Here is a 22069-nt window from a genome sequence, read left to right on the forward strand (position 1 = left end):
GGAGCTTGGGTTTGTGTAGCGTCTCTGGTCTCGTTCAAATTTCGGATATGTAGTGGTGGGCACACCTCTTGGGTGGCGGAATAAAACTCAAAAGGTACAACACAATTTGGAATTCTTAAAAAAAAAAAAAAAAAAAAATGCATAAAATTTCATCAGTTCCTTCATTTCGTTCACTTTCCTCATCTTTTCCGACACAGGAGAATCAACACGACGCCGTTACCTGCGACCTCGCACGCTCGCTCGCAAAACAAAACACACTTCGACGTAGTTTGGAAAAAAAAAGTTAAGTTGGTCCAGCAGCAACGACGTCACAGTTCAAGGTTTCCCCCTGAGTAACTCACACACACACACACGCACACACACTCTACGCACCTATCGCTTCCATCGCTCTCCGCTGTAACACTCGCAAAAAAAACAAAAACACGAATCAAGTCTGTCGTCAATCCAAAGATCGAAGAAAATGTAACTGTCTGATTTAAAGTTTGTATTTTGAAAATCCTGCAGTTTTATTTGACAACAGCAGAGGATTTCGGTTTTATTGGTCCAATTTTTGAGATACTGTCTCCGAGGATTCTGCATCCGATAAATATGACAACAGAGGTGAATGGAACTTTGTTTGTCGTCCTCACAGCGTTGAAACAAAATCCTCAAAATGATTACAGCAAAGTGTGTTTCTGAAAACAGTGTCCCAGTCACTCCGGATAATCCACAGAACTCTGAATGCTGTTCTGAGGTCTGAGGACTAACCACAGTCACTAGGAGGCTGTTTCCAGACAAACTGCTGCAGAGTGTTAGAAATTAAATATTTCACCTCCATCGTTTCAGGGCGAAGGTAGAAAACTGATTTCTCAAAATATGGACATATCGGCACAACCGGAGCCAATATGGAAAAGTTTCTAATTGGTTGATCGTTACATCTCAGACTTATAGTGTCACATCGTGTTCGTCTTGGTCTCATGATCCAACTCATAAGTTTAGCATCCTCACTGGTAACATTGCAACTCAGTCTTCCTGTCTCCTCCTCAAACAAACATTCTTCAGGGGAATGAATCAGTATTAGTGGTGGGGGAAAAAATCGATTCTGTTCAGTATCGCGATATTTTGCGCCCGCGATTATATCGATACTGTAGCACAAAGTATTGCAATATTTTTTATTTTTTAAATATTTATTTACAATTATATATGTAACAGCCCCTGGCTGGCAAAGCATGACGAGGAGAGTTTCAGAGTTTAAAAGATACCTAGTGTGTATGCGGAAAGGATGTTCTCGACTGCAGGAGATATAGTAACAGCCTAGAGGAGCACTTTAACATATGAGCATGTTGACCAACTCCTTTTTCTGAACAAAAATGCCAATATTCCCAAATTAATTTAACATTTTGGGTCATGGCCTTGCAGGTCTCAATTTAATTGAAGCTCTAGGTTACTCTTTTTTATATGATTGAGCTCAGCGCTCATGTGAGAGGTCTCCTATTCAGAAAATAATTACAAAGGTCCTGTGTCCTGAATGTTCAAGGACAAAGTTTTTGCACTACCCTTTCTTAGTTTTTGCACTTCAGTTAATGTGTAGAAGACAATGTTGTTCACAGAATTAAATGTGACATTTGAAGTGAGTTGAGCAGTCTTATTTTCCTCAATTTTTGTAATGCCTTTGAATAATATCGGGGACATGAATCGCAATATATCGCAGAATCGAATCGCAATACTTGCAGTATCGCAATATATCGCAGAATCGCAATACTATTGAATCGTGGCCCAAATATCGCAATACTATTGAATCGTCACATTTTTGCCAATTCCCACCCCTAATCAGTATAAATAAAAAAGAAAAGGAAACGCTGGGGGGAATCCTGCTGTCCACTCAGAGGAATGGATCAAATAACACTGAATTGTGGAGAGTAGCAGACACGTTACTCTTGCTGATTTTTGTAGCTCTTCTCCGTTTTCCAACTTAAGTCCGTCCTCATCCGCTTTCCATCCCGGCTCAGTTCTATGTCTCTTAACTGTGCTCGTGATGTGTTTCATTGTAGTCCATGATCTTTAGATGCTGTTGCCGGGGGCGACCTGACCCTGCCTGAACCCGCCCCGCACCGGGCCCGGCCCCTGCCTTCTTGCGGGGGCTTTCCTGGCTGGAGGCCCGCTGCTTGGGCCCAGATGGGGGCTCCTTGGTGGGCACCGTGAGTGGGGTGGCAGGAGCCGGCATTGGGGGAGGAGCTGGAATGGGGCAGGGAGCGGGGTTGACGGAGGCAATATAATCTGGGCAGGGGGGCTCCACACACATCTCAGTCTTCAGGCCGTGGGCGAGGCCGGCCAGGCGCGGCGGCGGCGGCTGCTCCTCCTCGTCGCACTGGCTCTCGCTCTTGTTGCGGAACAGCTCGCGCGCCCTCATGCCCAGGAAGCTCTTGGCGCTGGGGTAGGAGCCCACAGTGAGGGGCGCGTCGGCGGGGGGGGGCAGGGGTGCAAGCGGGTTGACGTGGGGACAGGACTGCGAGGGCTCCACCAGCAGGGGCGGGGCCAGGTCCTGGCTGCCGTTGATGGAGTTGGCTGATGACTTGGAAGAGTTGCTCGCCTTTGGTTGCCCTGGCGATAAAGTGCTGCCGTTGCCCCGAGGGGAGTCGTGCGGTGTTCTACTGGCCGACGCCTCCTTGCTGTGACTTTTACTTGGTCCATCTGGCACCGGGACACTGTGGAGAGGGAAATATTGACGTGTTAAGGGAGATAATTGCTCTGTCAAGATGTTTAGAGCTGTAAAGGCGTGTAAAGGCATGACGTCCCAAAACAACGTGTTGATGTTGGGTCCATGCACGTGTGTTAGAATCTGTTACTGGAGAAACATGGCTGTGGAACATGCAGATAGAACAAGGTGACAACGATTCTTAGTTTCTGACATATATGAAAGATGAATGAGGAACTTTACAGAGACTTTTATTGTGACTCTACAGTGAATCTTAATCTTAATGGATCTTGGACCTAAATCATGTTCACAGTAGTTTTCTACGCCAAACTACTGTATCTGGGATGCAAACCGATGAAGGGTGATTCAATTAAAAGGAAAAAGCAGCATTAACTGAACCTGCCAAAACACACAATTCAACAACAATAGTTTCTCTTATTATTTATGAGAAACGTGGCTGTGGAACATGCAGATAGAACGAGGTTACAACGATTCTAAGTTTCTGACATATAAACTAACATTACAACATTCATTTTATATTCATTCATTAAATTTTCTGCCAAAAGTGGTTCAAAGGTTCAGTGTTCAAAGGCCATGTTGATAAAAAAATTGTTTTTTATGATTCTGTGATTGTGTGTCTGTGAGATCTGAGTCTGACCTGGTGTCAGCAAGAGTGCGTGGGTCAGCTCTGCCCCCTGGTGGCAAGCTGGCAGCAGCGCTGGCCGGAGCTTCCATCTCCACTCGGCTGTAGAGCTGCAGGAGTTCGGTCTGCAGCAGCTGAGTGATTCTCCTCTGAGCATGATGTCTGCTGTCTGAGGCCTGCAGCTCCGACCTGAACAGGGAGAGACGAGACCGGGTTCGAGGAAACAGACGAGAAGAGGGGGAAAGAAAACACGAGAACAGAGGCGGTTAAAATCAAGCCGAGGGAAGGAGGTGACAGATTGTACAAACAAGCACAGAGACAGGTGACTGATTTCCAGCATGTTTACACCGGAGGTTTGTATCTGCCTCTTTAAATACAAACACAATTATGTCGTGTTGGATTTAATTAGACAACAGATTAATGGGAACACGTTTACAGGAGTTACTATTGTGCCGATGAACTTCTACTGAAGAGGCCTCCAGGAGCCGAACTCACTTTGCCTGACATTTCACATCCTCCAGGAACTTCTTCTGCTCGGCGATGAGGTGTTCCTTCTTGGAGAGGTGCGTCTCCAGCTCGCCGACTCTCTGCTGCGCCGCCTCCATCTTCTGACCCTGAACCAACAAGCTCTGCCTCAGCGTCTCCACCTCTTTCCCGTAAGACGCCTGCAGCATCCGGGCCTCCTGGAGCGACGGGTCGTTGTCAACAGCAGCAGGAGGAGGAGCAGGAGGAGCAGGAGGACCAGTAGGGAAGAAGGGAAACAAGGGATGATGAAAGATGAATGAGGAACTTTAGAGACTTTTATTGTGACTCTACAGTGAATGAATCTGGGACCTAAATCATGTTCATATAGTTTTCTACGTCAAACTACTGTATCAGGAATGCAAACCGATGAAGGGTGATTCAATTAAAGGGAAAAAGCAGCATTTACTGAACCTGCCAAACACAATAGTTTATCTTATTATTCATGAGAAATGAACACAAACCTCTGGGTATGTGAGTGTATTCTCATGGTTCAGATGAAGCTAGCTTCCTGCCCGAGTTAAAAACGCTTCAGTCGTTTTTGACTTGATGCCCAACAAACCCAATTAGTTTCCCCTTTTTCCCCCCACAGTACGTCTTCCCTGCATTTCACGGATTCTGCCTCACACACACTCGCACTGTACCTTTGCATTGTCGCCGCCGCTGTGGTGTAGCTCCTGCATGGACAGCTTATGTGCCTCCCCGAGGAGCAGCAGCTGCTTGTTCAGGAAGCTCATCTGCTGCTGGGTGCTCTCGCTGTTGCTCAGCTGAAGGACACACGAGACAAACAATGACGACGGAGGGCAAAACAGCGATTATGCTACAAATACCTGTCCGCAAATATCTGGGTTATACTTCACAAGATGATTTAGTAGATAATCATCTATGAATTCATCAGAGACTCAACAAGGGTTGTACAGATGCTTCAACATCACCAGAAGAAGCTCAATGGGGTTTATGACAGAATTCACTATGGGGTTGTTTTTAAAAGAGAAATGTTTCGCTTTACAGCTACTATGTGTTTGAATCTATCTAATCTGCCCTGGCAGCTATAACGATTACACAATTTGTATTCATGTTGTCCGCATTCCATGAATTAGGAGCTCTACTCGACTCTGTGGTTGCTGTCTGATTTGGAATGCCCGTTTCCTGAATCAACGGCTCCTTGTTTGTCAGGACTTCGGTTCAGTCTGGGTCAGAGGAGCGAAACGGAGCTGTAAAAACCCCGGGAGGCAGAATAACACCCAGATCCCCAACGTCACTGACCTAAAAATAGAGGGCGAGAGATGACATTTCCAAGGCAACCGAGCCCCGGGACAGACTACAGAGAGGTGAGGGGACAAGGGTGGGAAGGAAGGGGGGGTGCATGTGTGTCGTAACCCCCTGCATGTCTGACCCAACTGTCTGCCACTGCTCTCACTGTCCTTCCCAGTGCTTCCATTACGAAAACAGGAGGGAGGGGAAATAAATCTGTGGATGAGCCTGAAGAGCAGAGCTTGAAGTCTCTTGCTGATTTAACATTAAGCTACGTTTAAACACCTGCCAAAATAATACCAAACAAAAATATGGAGAAAGACCTTCTGTGTAAGCAGAATTTGGTTTCAAGGTACCGACAAAGAAAGAAGAAGGCAGCTTTACCTTGATGGTCGTCTGGTTGAGGAGGTGACCGGTGTGGCACACTTTGTTGTTGGCTCTCTGAAGCTCCGCCTCCAGGTCATCCATCCTTTTCTGACCCTCCTGCAACTTACTCTGGAGACACGAGACAAATTCGGATTAAAGACGCTTCTGTACTGAATATGTGTACTGTTATTTGCCCACATCGTTTGTGTGTGTGTCTGTGTGTGTGTGTGTGTGTCTGTACCTGGAGCTCCTGATTCTTGGTGTAGTAGTCGTCTCGGCCCTGCTGCAGCTGCCTGATCTGACTGTGGAGCCTGGTCACCACAGTCTCCCTGTCATCCCACAGCTGCCTGTACCGTTGCTGCTCCACCTGCAGACTCTCCCTCAGAGACAAGATGTCCACACTTTGCAGGTTCAGCTGGTCCTTCTGGAGACACACACACACACACACACACACACACACACACACACACACACACACACACACACACACACACACACACACACACACACACACACACACACACACACACACACACACACACACACACACACACACACACACACACACACACACACACACACACACAAAGTTCAGTACAAAATGTGCTTGAGATTATAAATATCGAAATGTTTAAGGCAGTTTGCAACAGTCTGTGCCACAAGTTTTTGTGAGAATAGCGATGAACACACACAAAGAGGCACACACACATTTTTCTCCACAATACTAAATCAGCGTGCAACATTTCTGCAGAAAATGAATGAGTCTTTCAGTTGATTGCTGCATGAATGTGCCAACGATCCTCCCCCTTGTTTATGTTTCCTTCCAGACAAAACAGCCCTCATGGCTTCTTTGTGACCATCACTTGTTGAGAACATAATCTGTCTGAATAGGCGCAAACAAAACAGCTTCAGTTCAATTTCCTCGGCGACATGCAGCAGATGAGACCTGACGGCAGAAGAGATTTGACAGCTGGAGTCATGAAACGGCACAAATGCCTCAGCGATCACTAGAAACCTCTGAAGGATTGGGATGCTCTTTCTCCTCTCGCTGATCAAAATGCAAAGAGGTTGCTGAAGAATAAAACCTGTAAACACTGTTGTCTAATTGTTCTGTGGTGCTCTATCTAAAGAAACAAAGACCACTACACATCTCTTGTCTAATTCCAGCACAGTTGCTATTTATAAGTCCTGTAATTGGAAAGGTGCTTAAAATGGCAAATCTGTGATAATGAGTTGCAAACTCACCATAGCATTGTTCTGCTCCTCCAGTGCAGTGGCGTTGATGATGCGTCGGAGGAGGCGTCGGTTGCGGACGGCGTGCTGCTCCCTCTTGTAGCGCTCGTACAGCAGCTGGTTGTGCAGCAGGAGCAGCTGGCTGCGCAGCGTGTGAAGCTCGTCCAGCGGAGCAGAGCCTGGGGAGGCCATGATAATAATAACGTAATTAACACGTCCACACACACACACTGCTAGGAATGGGATCAATTATCATTCCAGTGTGGGACGCCAAAAATAGCACAGTTAATGTTGTGTCAATATAAGTGAAGAAATTACTGTACATAGACGTGTGATATATAATCCAAACTCTGTTATCAGTTGTGAGATTTTGTTGTTGAACTTTAAAATAGATTTGCTGATCATTCACACACACTTAAGACACACACAAACACATAAACAATTTGACAATATATTTAAAATGTGTAAAATGTTGTTCAATCAACACTAAAAAACACAAATCATAAAATTGTCCAACATAATTTTAGATAAACAGCATAATTTTTTTTATGATGTATAAATGAAAAGAGAGCAGAGAAAATGTTTTTCCTCTGGAGAATCTGATCAGTCATGAGAAAAGACAGGAGCTTTGTTTTAGGGGTTGTAAAAAAACCAGGGGAGAAGATTCAATTCCAGAGTTATTACAAGTTGGCAAAGACTTAAGCTGAAAACAGTGTTTCTATTTTGTCGTAAACTGCAAGTGGAGAAAATCTGATTCCTGCTTCGGGAGGCCGAGTGAAGAAGAAATCTCCAAACAGCCAAACATTGGAGTTTCTGACTTGATCCGTGATCTGCATGACTGTGGGAACTCTGTGTTCTGAATAACCTCGGCTTAAACAAATTCCCTGTCCGGCCTGGCAGCATTTTCACTTGCTGTTTATGTCTCAAGAGCTCGTGATGAATACCTAGTCATGCCTAAATAATGCTCCATCTGCAGCCTCTATAATAGCCTCTTTTATCAGTGTGCAACAGTGTTGCTGTGTTAGTGTCTTACCTCCAAAGTGCGTCCAGTCAGCTGACTTACTTGGCAAAGGTAATCTGTGAAGGGAGAGACAGAAAAACTGTTTATAAAAAGTATTTCTCTGGGGTTTTTCAGTTCCTAAGCTGCTCTCAAGTGAAGAGCATTCATTATGCAAATGTAAGGCATTGTAATGTCAAGGTGTTCGAGGGGCTTCAAGAGCTTCTGTGTTTTCTGTGGGGGCAGAATCTGTTTTTACCACAAACTATGGAGTTTTTAAACTTTGCAGAACTTAAATATTCAACCAAAAAACTTTATGAGACTCTTTATATTAAATGTATGTTGTAATATTTGAATTGTCGTCTCTTATAATTGTATCATGGGCTACTCAAACCCAAGATACTGTGGTTTAAAACCCTCTTGTCTGAATTAATTATAAGTTCCATTTCACAGAATACATACTTGTAAGTTTGACATTTTAGGAAATAAGCAAAATAGCGTTTATAATGAAAGTAATACGGGAAGATAGACGGAAACTTTGTCCGACTGTTTAAGACGAAGCGGCAGCCAGCAGCCACTTAGTTTGAAACACAGACTGGAAGCAGGCGGTAACAGTTAGTCTGCTTCTGTCCATCAGAGACTAAATCCACCTTCCGGCTCTAAAGATCGTTTTCTCACAGGTCAAATCGAGCTCGTCTCACATTATGTATCTTAACCAAGAGGGTGGAGATATAGATATCGTCCCATCAACTAGTGCGAGTGTCCAGTTTGTAATAAAGTGACTTGTTGGTTTGTGTTCCAGGTGACATCACTCGCTCCATCGGCCGTGTTGGTCTCTGGTGAAGCTGCTCAAATGTGGCGGTGATGAGCGACTGAATTGATTGTTCTGAGGTCGGCGCTGACTTTGCTGACACTGTCTCTACTGTTGTGCCATTGGGTTTGGAGGACTGGCTCACTCTGTGTGCGTGTGTATATGTGTGTGTGCATGTTAGTGTGTGTGTGTGTGTGTGTGTGTGTGTGTGTGTCGAAAGAAGGGGGTGGCAGCTCCTGAACAATGTCAGACTTGTTCTCGACTGGGTGTTTCCTTTGGGCCACTGAAACAGACTGGAAACAACCCAAGCAGCCTCGGCAGAGGGAACCGCACATCCAAACACACTCCTGGGTTTCTTCAGTGATCAACACAAGCTTCGCATTTACGACACATTCACAGCAACTGCAGTATCTCACAATCCTCTCTATTAAACAGACAAGGGTCGATAGCATTTATGATTTACGGCCAAATGTGTAGAAAGTGCAGTTGAAGAGCAGTGTCGAAGTTGCTGAGATCTGGACACGTCATAGAATCAATATAAATAAACTTTGAATAAACAGGCGACCAGTACACTGTCAACATAGATAAAGAACAGCAACAACTGATTCTCTAGTTCGGGGTTCTGGTAATTGAGTGGAGCTTCACTGATCTGAATAAACAGGTGAACAGCTCTTTGTGCAGCTTCAGTGATCTGTGGAGTCCAGCAGCAGGTCCTTATTTGCAGTGGCTCAATTACTGAAGGTCACTTTAGCAGTTTTAGAAAGAAAGCTAAACTCACATTTAACACAGATTAAGCAAACAGCTCAATCCAAACAGACACTTTTACAATTGGCCGTGTACTCGTATGATTAAAATACCATCACATTTTACAAGATTGCTAAAGGCTGATTCGACATCAGGCCCCTCACCTCTTTAGAACTTTATCGTGGACGTCGCTCCCCTGCTGAACTAGGCGATCCAGCACCTCCAGTGGTGAAGCAGTCACAACCCCTTCCTCCTCCCCGTCCTCCAACCCCTCCTCTTGCTGCAGCAGCTTCTCCATCGCCGCCTTGTGCACCGCCTCCGATGTCTTCTGGCCCACGAAGAGCGAAGCCGCCCTGGGCAGAGCCAGGTCGAAAAACGACTCGTAGGGCACCGGGGCTGGCGTCTTGCTGCCCGGGCTCGGGGAGAACATGCCAAACCTGCACAGCTCGTCGTCTGGGGCCGAGGGACTTCGGTGCAGGTGGTGATCGATCGGGGTGAAACAGGACTGGAAGGACCAAGACTGCTCGAGGCCGAGGGCTGAACTCCTGCTGTCTCCTCCTGCTCCTCCTCCACCTCCTCTCTCGCTGCCAACGCTGCTGGTGCTCGCCGTGTTCTCCGCTTTGTCTGGTGTCGACACAACATACTGGGGGTCGCGGATGGGGCCCTCGGGCTGGGCGGTGGAGTGGAGCTTGTCTTGTGCCTGGCAGCCGGTCAGAGTCTCGGTGGTGTGATAGAAAGGGGAGTCGAAGCCCCTCAGGCCCTGCAGCTCCTGTGTGTCTTCAGTGATCTTCAGCAGCTCCTCTGTGATGGCAGCTGCAGCAGAAACAAGACATTAAAGCTCAACATGAACCTCTGCATCTTCCATTAAACAGTCCAACACCCACAACAGGGGTCAAAAGTGCATTTACTTTTTGCCCGGGTGGGATTTAAACACACAGGGATCTAAACAGAGATCTGTGTGTATCCAGGATATTTAGAGAGGACTCTGGTTTGTATATATTTTTAATTATGAAATGTCCATTTAATGGTTCCCATGGATATATGTAGGTCTATATTTATTTTAAGTTGTGATAAATTCATGTGATGTATGGCATCTGCTCTAGAATTTATATGTAGGGGTCCCAGGGGCACGTTTTTGCTCTCACTCTTTTCCCTCCTGCTCCATTAGTGTTGTTTTCAGTTATTAACATTATTCCTTTTCTTTATATATGTGTGTATGTCACGTACATACTGCAGCATATGCTGTTTCTATAACTTGAGCAGCGGATAATTCGTTTTTTAAGGATTATTTTCTTGTTGACTGACAAAATGCTAGGATCTAGTTCTATGAGATACATACACACACACTAAAACCGATGCTCACCCTCTTCTCTCTCCTTCTCTGTTCTCAGCTGAAGCTCCAGCTCCTGTTTCTTCATGAAGACCGACAGCTCTGTTAAAGTCATGGAGACAATCTCAGCAGCTCCGGCATCTACGGAGGAAACATCTGCATCAGAAAAAAGTCCACTCAAAAAAGCACAAATACCAAAACTACCAATACAAATCCAATTTTGGGGACGGTGATTTCCACCTCAATAAAACTTATGATCCAATAATTCCTCGTTTGGAATCACAAAGAGAGGTCCGCTAACCGGAGAGCTCAATCGAGCCAAGACCAAATTATATTGCATGAGCTCAGGCCTTTAAAAAGTCTTCAACTGTTAAATTGAATGCAATAAACTGCAGTAGTTAGACTCATCATGACTCACCTCTATTTGTTGTTATCTCTGAACTCTTTTCCGTGTCTTTCACTGGCTCCTGACGCACCAGCGTGGGTTTACTGCTCTCTCCTTGTCGACGCTCCTGAGAAGTCACAGAATTAACAGTTTTATTTCTAGTATTTCTTGTATTCACTCTGGGTTTGGTTAATTTAATAACCAGCAGGTCAGAATGCTCCTTGCTGTCTTTTTGAAAAAACCACTTCATCTGAAGTTCCTGACAGATACAGGCTTTTAGTTAAACCTAAAAATATCAAAAAATAACAAACAACTTTAATTACTTTATCTTATATCCTATTTGTTAACTTCCGAGTGCAAATAGAAGACTTTAAAACATTTTAGAAAAAGCAATTTGCCTCCTACTGTGAAGGAGTTAGTTTTTTAAAGTGACTGACAAGATAATTTGAAATGTCTGGCGTGTTTTTCATATTTGTTTGGGTGTTTCTGATTGACGCAACAGGAAAAGTATTCAATTGGCTTGTCAAGACTTGATTAATCAATATTTCATTAACTCAGGATATTTGTCTTTGGTGATCGATTCCTGCACATTACAAACTGACTGAGGAGACTGTTTGAAAACTAGGAGAGATCCAAAGACACGTTTTCAAAAGGGAGAGGAGACAACATACCTTTCTTGGGGGACTGGACTGGACTGTGCTAGCTGGTAATGAGATTATGGGAAAGTCATCTGATAGGGTGGGTGGTGGGGAAGAGGTGGCTGGAGTGCTTGAGGCAGGCGTTCCTTTCCCTCCTGCTCAGACCAAAACAATTGAAAATCAAAATTCCACAGCGTCACTCAAGTGCAACATTAAAGAACCCCCACTGGTGCAGAGTTATAATATCTTCTGATGATGTAACTTGTACCTGATGTGCAGTGGAAGCGGCTGGGGAGGTGTGAGGCACTGTGGGAGAGCTCCAAGTTGGGCGACATGCCCCTGGAGGAAGGGGGAGTGGCCATGCCACACAACGAGGAGGGGCTCCACAGAGGGTCCTTCCCCCCGCAGGAAGAGTTGAGTTCACAGGTTGAGTTCTGCAAAGAAAAAGACCAGAAACAAAGTTAAACATGCTAATAAAATAAAAACTCAATAAATTACGTTATTTCCACTGTGCCTAAAGGAACAGTCCAACACTAAAAGAACTTACCGATTGGATTTCGTGTTGATACGTTATTAAACCATTTTCCCATTGCCAATATTAAACTACATGCTTGCTGTATTTTCATACTATGGACTGCGAATAAAATGGACGACATGTCTCCACTTACTCCAACTATTCAGAAATGAAGATAAAATATCCCAGATATGAACGCTCGGCCAGCCAGTATGCTCAGGTGCAACCAGGAGATGGAACCACGGTATCGAGGTCCCACCGATAATCACGCCAATTACAAATTGGTCTAAGCATTACAAACTTACTGGGTAACTGATTAATAATAAAAGTTGTTATATCATAACCTGGTTATGCAAGTATTGTATTAGTCCCAGTGGTATTTGACTAAACAAACAGTCCTGGTCTAATCTGGATTTGTATTAACTTTTCCCTCAATACAGCAAACCAACAAGAACAACTCAGGAGAGTTCACGAGAGCCTGTATGAAAAAATCTATTTATAATTTTAGTGAACAGACCCTTTAAGAAATGACTCAGGGAACACGGCCTATTACAAGTTTTAAAGCACGTCACTTGATTTTATGATCGCGACCCAGAATCCACAACTTCTGTAATCACTGGGTCGCAGAGACAAATCCTCAGACAGACCCCAGGGGGCAGAGCAACACCCAGACCCCTGCTTCATGTGGCCGGGCCAATAATAGAAAGCCAGAGACAGTATCTGCTACGCAACCAACCCTCAGGGGCGTCTACAGAGGGGTATCAGGTCGAGGATGCCTTGTAATTCCTGAAGCTTGACCCAACGCTCTGCAAGCCCTGCCGACTCGGATGAGTCAAAAACCGTCTGGTTGCTCACTTTCTCTCCACGCCTTACGAAACATGGCGGTCAGTGGTTGCTCTAATTGAGGGCTTTGTGGGGGATTCTGGAGGAAAGCAATTAACTCACCACATGTGACAGATGATACATGAAGTGTAAACATGACCCGGTGTACGACAGCAAGCAGCAAACAGAAGCTTAACGACCTAGTGCTCTGGTATTACCTCTGATCATCAGTTACGGACCAGTCTGGTGTATTAAACCAGGATTTTGACAGCGTTTGACCGGATTATGGATGATGTTACCTGGCGTCTGGAGGTCTGTGGGCTGCGGGAGGAGGGCTGTGTCCCTGAGAAGGGGGGCAAGGACAGGGGCGGGGGTAGCGGCTGCCGTGGAGTTGAGAATGGGGTCGAAGAAGAGCTTCCTGTTGTCGGGAAGAAAAATAGCCTGATCAATCTTTAAATGGATGAAACGTGCAGGTTTCTGTGCTCTTTTGGAAACTGCTGCTCAATGTTTGTGATTTAAACCAGTCAGAGAAAACAATGTTTAATTTGGGAAATAAAATGGAATTGCAAAGGTCAATCTGGTAATTACTTATTGTTTTGAGATACAAAACTTTATAGTGAAAGACCTGAAATATTTATATGTATATATACATCAAAAAGGAAATACATATATTGATCATCATGCATTTGAATAAAAAAACGAAATAAATAACAGAAGAGAAAATGTTAACATCAGCAAAATCCCTAAAAATCCAGTATCGTTCCAGTTCAATATCTGAGATGTTTTCTGACCGTAGCTGCTGTGGAGGTCTGTGTAGGGGCTGGAAGTGCAGTCTTGTGGTCGCATGTGGATTTGGGGGTAAAAGCTCTCAGGCATGGTGGCGTAACCCTCCTCACAGGAGGCCTCCTTGGGGTCCAGAGACACTTTGGCACATTCGATGACGATATCATGGATTTCATACTTTTTCCACCTACAAAGAAACACAGCACCGTATGTCAAAGTCATGTATTAGAGAAGATTTAACACCAAATTGTTCCTTGGTTTGGTTAAAGCAGCGTGCGACTTGCCTTGTGGGATCAAGCTCATGGTCCTTTGTTCCAGTCACCAGTTCAGGATGTATACGAACGTGTTCAAGCATCGGCTGAGTGGAAAGATAGGACACAAAATGTATATTAGAGATAATTTGCCAAAGAAACTTTAATGAAGAGCAGCACAGCAGAGCAGCATAAAGAAAGTTCTCACCTTTACCACCTCCTCAAACGTTTCCATGTTCTCCTTCATGCTGTAGTGGGACCGCAGGTAGGACACAAAGTTGCACGGGTACATGCCGTAGAGGCGGTGGAAGAGGGAATAGACGCTGGCGTGCAGATGGATTAGATAAACCTCCGAAATATGCCCTGAATGTGTAAAAAAGCCACAATTGTGAACTCCGGCATAACAAATTCAAGTCACAGTGCAAGATACTTACAAGAAAAGGGCTCAACGTGTAATTATAATCTGTATTTAATATAGAGCTTCTCCAGTCTTGATTACCACTCACACAGTACAGTACATGGACATTCACACATTCATACAGTGAATCTATGGGCAGCACTTTTTTCTCAAAAGGCCCAAGGACACTTCGGCAAGCACATGGGAAAGACTGGGATCGAACCGCCGGAGGACGACTGCTCTCCACCTTCAGCAACCGTCCGCCTTTTAAGCATCAGGTTAGCAAGATAGAGGTTCCTACCCGGGTTCTTAAGGTTCCAGGATGCCAGGCGGCCGAAGATGTCAAAATACTCCCACAGGTGTTGTTTCCCCGCTTGAGGGATCATGGGCAGCAGAGTGATCAGAACCAGCACTCCGGTTATCAGCACCACTACGTCCGCATCCGTCTGCCAAGGAGAATTTGTGGGAACTTCAGTGACACGTTTACTTGCTAACATGCTGCATCGAACGTATATGGAAATGTTAACTAAAAAATGTATAACTTAATTGTAACTAACTATAAAAATCTGGTTCTTAGAAGCTACATAAAGCCAGCTTCCAAAAAGGTCAGTGCGGATAAAATAAAGTGCCTTTAATTGACCTGACGTGTCTCCACAATGATAAAAACACACAATGAAAAGCACAGTTGTTGAATGAATAAGTCTAGTTCTCATCCTATAACCTCTCAACCCCTAACAAGGAGATTTCTTTGTGTATAACTGGGCCGTTACCTTGAGGCATTTGAGCAGCGAGAGCAGCAGGGGGTATCGGGCAATCTTGTGGATCCAGGACGGCTGCTTGCGGATTACATGGCCGAGCAGGGTGAGGGTGGGCAGACGGCAGGCCTGCTTGGTCATGCACTCGTTCATCTTGTCCAGAAGGTGCTGTGAGGAAGTCAGGAGAGGAGGTGCAGCAGGGTCAGATTCGAGCAGATACTCTCACAGCAGTGCTTTCACTGGAATTAATTGGTTTGACATTAAACTTTAAATCCTGTGCCCAGGATTATGTCGTGATGGTCCTCACCTTATCATGTGGCTCTCTGACTGAGGAGAGGATATGCATGGCCTGGGTAGAATTCGTTTCCAGAAAGTAGTCCACCAGGCTGTTCAGCAGCATGGACCCTCGCTCTTTAAGAAAAAACAGGAGAAATAAATTATTCATTTTTGAGACGGGCATAATAAATCAGGAAATTATGATAAAAGACAATGACTCTTCAACCTAACGATAATAAAAAGGAGATGATAAAAGCCGTCAGGTGCAATCTATCAAAGCTCATTTATCAAACCTCACCACATTGCCAAATCACGCTGACATGAATCAATCCAAATGGACCTACCGGTGCTCAGCTGCTCATTGATAAGGCCTCGGATCTCTTCTAGCTGGTGGAGGTCGGAGGTCTCCAGGAGTGGGAGGAGGTCCCCCACATTGGGCTGCTCCCTGGCCATGGTGGCGGTGGCAGTGCAGGAGGTGGAGGCAGTGTCTCTCTGTCAAGGTGTCAGTCCCTGCCTGCCTGGAGGACTCCTGGGCCCACCCTCCGATACAGTCTCCAGGCACCTCTGCATCACAACAGGACAGACACAGTTCCCAGAGTTAGTCAGAGCTCTGATCGAGGATTAATGGTCACACATGACGATAGTGACGCTGTGCAGGATTTGTGCAGTTTATTCCAATCTGAGAACTATTGAAATGTCGTTAGCAATGATTAAAAGAACTTCATCTAAATGAATTAGTCATGAAGAATGATGAAGATTGAAGGGAATTGAAGAATGTTGTTCCCATGATGTCACATTGACAGTTATTTATTATCACGAACACCATTTATTGTTGTCATACACGTAACTGAATCCCAATTGAGCTTCAGTTTGAGTCCAACTGAATTACATATCAATGATTATTTCCATTACATCAGTTCTGTGATTCCATCTTTAGTATCCAGTGTTTTTACAACTCCTGTGTCATTTTACCAACTTAATTAAACAGACGTTGTGGCTGATAAGGAACCATATAAGAGGCATTGAGCTGCTTTCATTAAGTGACAAAGGTCCAGTTCAGACCTGGTATTAACATGCGCCTCTGGTGATACTGTCACAGGTGGACAGCTCAAAGTACAAATGTGAGCTCACCCATGATGCATTAAGATCTGATCACCCAGGCCACATTCGAAAGTGGAATTGCACATGCTCAATGACCCTGACCACATAAATACGTCTGCAATCAATGAAATGATCCCACAGAGTCCAACTTAACACACAAGGTACGACTCACGAGATCCTGATTCCATTTGATTCAGGATATTTCAATCACAAAACATATTGTGCTCAAATATGAAAGAGAACTAATGTCAATTGTAAAAGAAAACCTGTTGCATTACACATAATTATGACTGTGTACTGTTACGACATGCATGTAGTGCAGAGGGTGTGGTGCAGAAACTCAGGCAAGTCAAGTCAACAACTCTTCATGGGTAAACAAATCCAATATATTCACCATTTGTACATTTACAGTGTATTATAAACCATAACTTTATGTGGAAGCCCTTTGAAGCCTGTGTCAATAGGACATACATAATGTAAACATCACTAATACCAGTGAAACACACGCTTTGCTGTGATTGTCTGAAAAAAACTACACTGGTATGGACAGAAGATGAAAAAGAAATGTGCATCAGCATAAAAACCAGATCCATACATGTAGAAGAGAAAGATGTCAACTTGGAAAGACAATGAGATTCTAGAGCTTGTGGTGATAAGAGCCGACGCCGGTGTCAATGTGACGTCAACAAAAACATGCAATCTCCTGAGTGGAAGTCATAAATTAAGTCCGGCCTCCTGCTGCTCCCAGACGCCGTCCTTCGCCAAAACACTCCAGTGACTTTCCTGAACACATCGAACAATCTACTAAAGGTTCGTCAGCAGAATCGCAACTGCACAAACACAAACCTCCTCTGACCCGGCAACCCATTTCAAGCCTTCCTGTTTACTGTCAATGGCATAAATTCAATAGGGACTGTTTAATTTAACAACTATCCAACCACAGAAAGAACATGCATGAAAACATGTTTACTGTTTCAGGTTAATAGTCTATTTATTTTGTGTGTAATATATTTAGTCGCAACGCTGAGTCACTACTAGTTTGAATTAAAGCAGAGTCATGCAAATCTCCATCTGAAAAACAGGCCCAGATAATCTAGATAGGCCGGTCATTATCCTCAGGGTGTTTGTACCCAACAGGGGAGATCGCGTCAGTCTGTGTTTCAACACCTTGGCCACACACTCAACACACTAAAGGATGATTAGCACTTCATTAGTGACGAACAACAAATCTTACAACAGTCACATGCCCCCCCCCAAAAAAACAAAACAAGCCCCAGGACAACAGGAGCTTCTTTAGAAAAAACGAGGCACGAAGGAATTAAAACGATATCCAGCACATTTGATCTCATTTCCACTGAAGTCATATGTCCGACGGAGAAACTGCCCTCGAGCTTCTCTCACTCACAACAAATAAAAACAAGATGATAAGAACCGGAATATGACGTTCCTGCTTTTTGAATCCCCACAAGAAGACCCAACACGATTGTCTCCCTGTTATCAATTAACTGCCCAGTCATGCGGCTGCTGGGAGGCGGGGGTGCGGGCAGTGGTCTTGCAGGGACAGGTCAGCGGCACAGGAGCCACCCTCAGTGAGGTCCAAGGCAGTTTGTGGATAAGCTCAGGATGAAACAAAGAACCTTTATGTGGCCCGAACGCTGCCATCATGTACACTAGGGACAGGGGGGAAAATCGATTTAGTAACGAATCGCGACTCTTGTGTATGACGATTTTAAATCGCCATGCTGCCTCCAAAATCGATTTTTAAAAATATATATATATATATTTTTTTTTTTTTAACTTATTTATTGGTTTATATGGGGGGGATATATGGAGGGAGCAAGTTGACCAGCTCTTGTTTTTGCACAAGAATCTAAACATACCCAAGCACTAGCTTTGCATCACCTACATGCAAACAACAATGAAGCATAGCCTACTTTTTGTTTATTTCAAAGTTTATATTCTAAGTAAACTTTTATTAATTCTATTTAATTTACCTTTTATTTATCGTTTAAAAGAAGCCTAAGTGGCATACATTTCTTAATCTGTCAGTTTGTGTGCAGTTGACTGGGGCTATACAATAATAGGGAACATTTTTATTTCTTTTCTCTATTGGCTGCCCGGCAGTCATTAAGTTAATGTTAATATTTGAAATAAACTTGTAAAGTTCTAAGTGAATTTGACTGTATTTGAAGGTATGATTCAACTTTTTTCCACGGTCGAGTATTTAAAAAAAAAAATAACAAAAAGAAATCGCAGGAAATCGTAATATCGAATCGCAATACTTACAGAATCGCAATACCCACAGAATCGCAATACATATCGTATCGCCACCTAAGAATCGTGATAGTATCGTATCGGGAGGTCCCTGCCGATTCTCGTCCCTAATGAACACACTAGAAATAACATCGGGCTCAGTTCAGGCGTTCACCGACAGGATCCTTCTCCCATGTGCAAATATTCTAGAGTGGAATCAGAGAGACAAACAACCTGGTCAGTCAATTTCAAGAAAAATGTTTACCAGCCACCTAACTGACCTGTTCAGGGCCGTGCAAGGCAAAGTGGGATTTGTGGTCAGCGAAGTAGCTTCAGGTTTGATTCTGGAGATCGGGGTTCACTTCTTAGGGGGGAGTGAATCACCATGGTTACCTACCCTGCACCTTTAACCTGCAGGTTAGCATGGTGATTCACTCCCCCCTAAGAAGTGAACCCCAGATCTCCAGAATCAAAGAATCAGAGGATCTGATCATAACCTGTCAACTGCCCAGCAGCTACTACTCAAACCAGTCCCGTTTCCCTGGAAACCACTGGCCTGAGTCCTCCGCTCACCCCCCCGACAGACGGGATCCAGCAGCGTTTCCACCTCAGGAGCCTTAATTTAGATCAGGAGACCGCCAGCTTATTTTAGACTGTGTTAAATGTTGTCAAAATTCTTGTAAAGCAGATTGTGTTAAGACGTAAAAGGTTGTTTACACTGTTGTTTTTTATTCTCTGCTGTACGAAATGTACTACATTCCTCAAATTATAGCACTGGAAATGTATTATTGTAGATAACAGTAGCATAACCTAACATAGAATTAAGGAACATCACTGCTTTCAACTCATTTTCCAATTCAATAAAAACAATGATTCAAATATGTCCTCATCTGGACTCAGCATGCATGTGTATAAAATATAGGTTTGTTCTCTGTTCTCCTTTTAATATCAACCTGCCTGGGAGTGCAGATTTAAAACGAGTCTAAGAGACTTAACTCTGGTGCATGTATATGAACCACTGTGCTCATATCAATGAATGTAAACTGTCTCTTTTAAAATGAATTAAAGTTTAAAAAAAAAAAGTTAAATACGACAGAGGAGGTGAACGTTTCTCTCAGGATATGAACGAGTGATGTGATGACAGGACAAACAAAGTCAGGCTGAATTCAAGTTGCACTGCAGCTGCAGGATGTTGTTTGAACGATGCAGAGAGATGCATGATGATGTTGGTGTTGAAATGAAGCAGAAGTAGAAGTGATGCAAGCCCCGAGGCCCTGGTGGCACGGTGGCCCAGCGGAGTGAGGTGCAGGGGGGGGGAGCTGCAGGAGAAGCTGCTGCTGCGGACTGACCACAGCCTGCTGCTGCTGCTGCTGCTTGTCGTAAACAACTCGCAGAGAACAATGGGCAGGGTTGGGTTCTACTTCATAGAACCACCCGGGCGGCCTGTCCCCGCACGAACCCGACCCGCAGCGACCCGACCACCCGAGCTGAGCCCCCGATGAGGCGGGTTGGAAAGCACCGACACCCCCCGTTAAACCCCATCACTCGGGGAAAACAAGCCAGTCCCCCCCGCCGGAGAGCTAACGCTAGCTGGCAGCGGCAGCGACCCCGCTCGGTCCGGGGCTCCTCCCGCCTGTCAGGCTCATCCACCCGGGGGACACGGAGGCCCACCAGCCCCCGGTGGACCACCCGGGTCCCGAACTACCAGACCCGCCCCGGGAAAAGCACGTTAGAAGTGAATAACGGGAGCTGTTTACCTGTTAGAGACGCTGCACTCCACAGGGCGCCGCCATCTTGGACAGCTCACAGCCCATCCCACCGCTGTCTCCGTCCGCCGCCGGGGCTGCATGCGAACTAATCCCACAAGTTAGAGCCCGCAACCCGCAACTTTAGCGACTGATTCACCGCAAGAAATGTGAAGAATAAGTCACGCAAATTTCCACCTGGTGACTCTGAATGAAACCAGCGCCCGGGCACATCGGGGGATTCGCCTGTGATTGCAAAAGCTGATGTTGTTTTTCCAGTCCCCTCATTGGTGGAGGGATGGAGTGAGTGTAATGCGGTTTCGCGTGACCCACATGTGCACAGCGCATGCGCAAATTAGTCTTGTTTTTTTATCCCACCAGGTTCATTTTCTTTGTCAAATTAATAAAAAATAAAGTTTGTCATGTCTGAGGGAAAAGAAAACAAAAATGTGTCAAGTGTTCATCTTTTTTTGTCAAATTAAAAAAAAAAATAAAGTTATTACAGACCTCTGGAAAAAGCCAATATACTTTAACAGCATTTAAGTGATAAGGTAAATTTTATTAGACTCTTTATGCAAAACACATTGAATATTCCCTGCCGATAAACCACGTAACTCCCCTTCTCTCCAAAGTTTTTCTCCTCTCCTGAACTTTGTTTTTAACAAGATTTCACATAATTATTACTTTTAATATTATTATGATTATTATTATACCCATTTTTGTTTCATTTTATTGTTTTTATACCCGGTTTAACTCTTCTTCTGCATCTGTAATGAGTGAAACTGGAGCCTCCTGGGATGAAATCTGACTGAACACCTATGTCTATGCAGAGTAAATCTCCCGGACTGGTTTGGTAAAAAATAAATTTAGTAATGGTTGGGAATTAAATAAATAAACATCCACTGGAGGACAGAATTGATGAGATCATTCATAATAATGAAGCACTGAACAAAATATTAATCCTCCAAGTCAAATGTAGTCATGGTCATTGAAACGTGTATACCTCCACATGATGTTGAAAAAACAGGTCAGAAAAATTATGACTTTTAATTTGAAACTTGAACTAGACAGCAGAGTTCCACAGTTCTCACAAACCATTCAATGTATGTGCTTGGCACTTAGCATGTGTATTGTTAGTGACCAAGGGAAGTGCAGAGTCATACTTTGAGCCACTTGGACTCACAGTCAGTGAGGGGGCTAACAGTCAGTCTGTGTGAGTTGGACATCTTCATCTTCTTCGACGTCCTCAGATAAACCACAGTAGTCTTCTACAACTGGATCAAACCTCCTACCTATGAGTATTGTTATTTCAAAGTAAATGCACTTCATGATATTCTTTGTGTTGCCTCAACGCTTCACATCGAGCTGAATTACAAAGCTTGGATTTTGAAAAGTCATCAACTTGGGTCTGAAGATTATATCGATTGCTTAAAAGACCTCTGAAAAAAGCCAACATACTTTAACAGCATTTAAGTGATAAAGCAAATTTTATTATACTATTTATGCAAAACACATTGAATATTCCCTGCAGATAAACCAGAGAGGATGAACACAAAGTTGTCTGACTTCACTCTG

At 44.3% G+C, this 22069-nt stretch overlaps 1 protein-coding gene across 1 annotated transcript; it reads right to left on the reverse strand.

Annotated features, from left to right (window-relative positions):
• Positions 1 to 1736: 1736 nt before the first annotated feature.
• Positions 1737 to 20563, reverse strand: tsc1b (TSC complex subunit 1b). Its single transcript, XM_061075803.1, has 22 exons — positions 20507 to 20563; positions 15740 to 15959; positions 15427 to 15530; positions 15135 to 15287; positions 14666 to 14810; positions 14176 to 14330; positions 14001 to 14074; positions 13725 to 13903; positions 13233 to 13351; positions 11866 to 12031; positions 11631 to 11752; positions 10993 to 11086; positions 10608 to 10715; positions 9409 to 10057; positions 7726 to 7769; positions 6705 to 6871; positions 5701 to 5883; positions 5478 to 5588; positions 4484 to 4606; positions 3813 to 4000; positions 3333 to 3506; positions 1737 to 2684 (listed from the first exon to the last, which is right to left on the reverse strand). Exons 2-22 carry the CDS (start codon positions 15846 to 15848, stop codon positions 2000 to 2002), a joined length of 3852 nt encoding a protein of 1283 aa, XP_060931786.1. The 5' UTR covers positions 15849 to 15959; positions 20507 to 20563; the 3' UTR covers positions 1737 to 1999.
• Between the last annotated feature and the right edge of the window lie 1506 nt (positions 20564 to 22069).

The sequence above is a fragment of the Limanda limanda genome, chromosome 1 (genome assembly GCF_963576545.1).
Source record: "Limanda limanda chromosome 1, fLimLim1.1, whole genome shotgun sequence".
NCBI lineage: Eukaryota > Metazoa > Chordata > Actinopteri > Pleuronectiformes > Pleuronectidae > Limanda > Limanda limanda.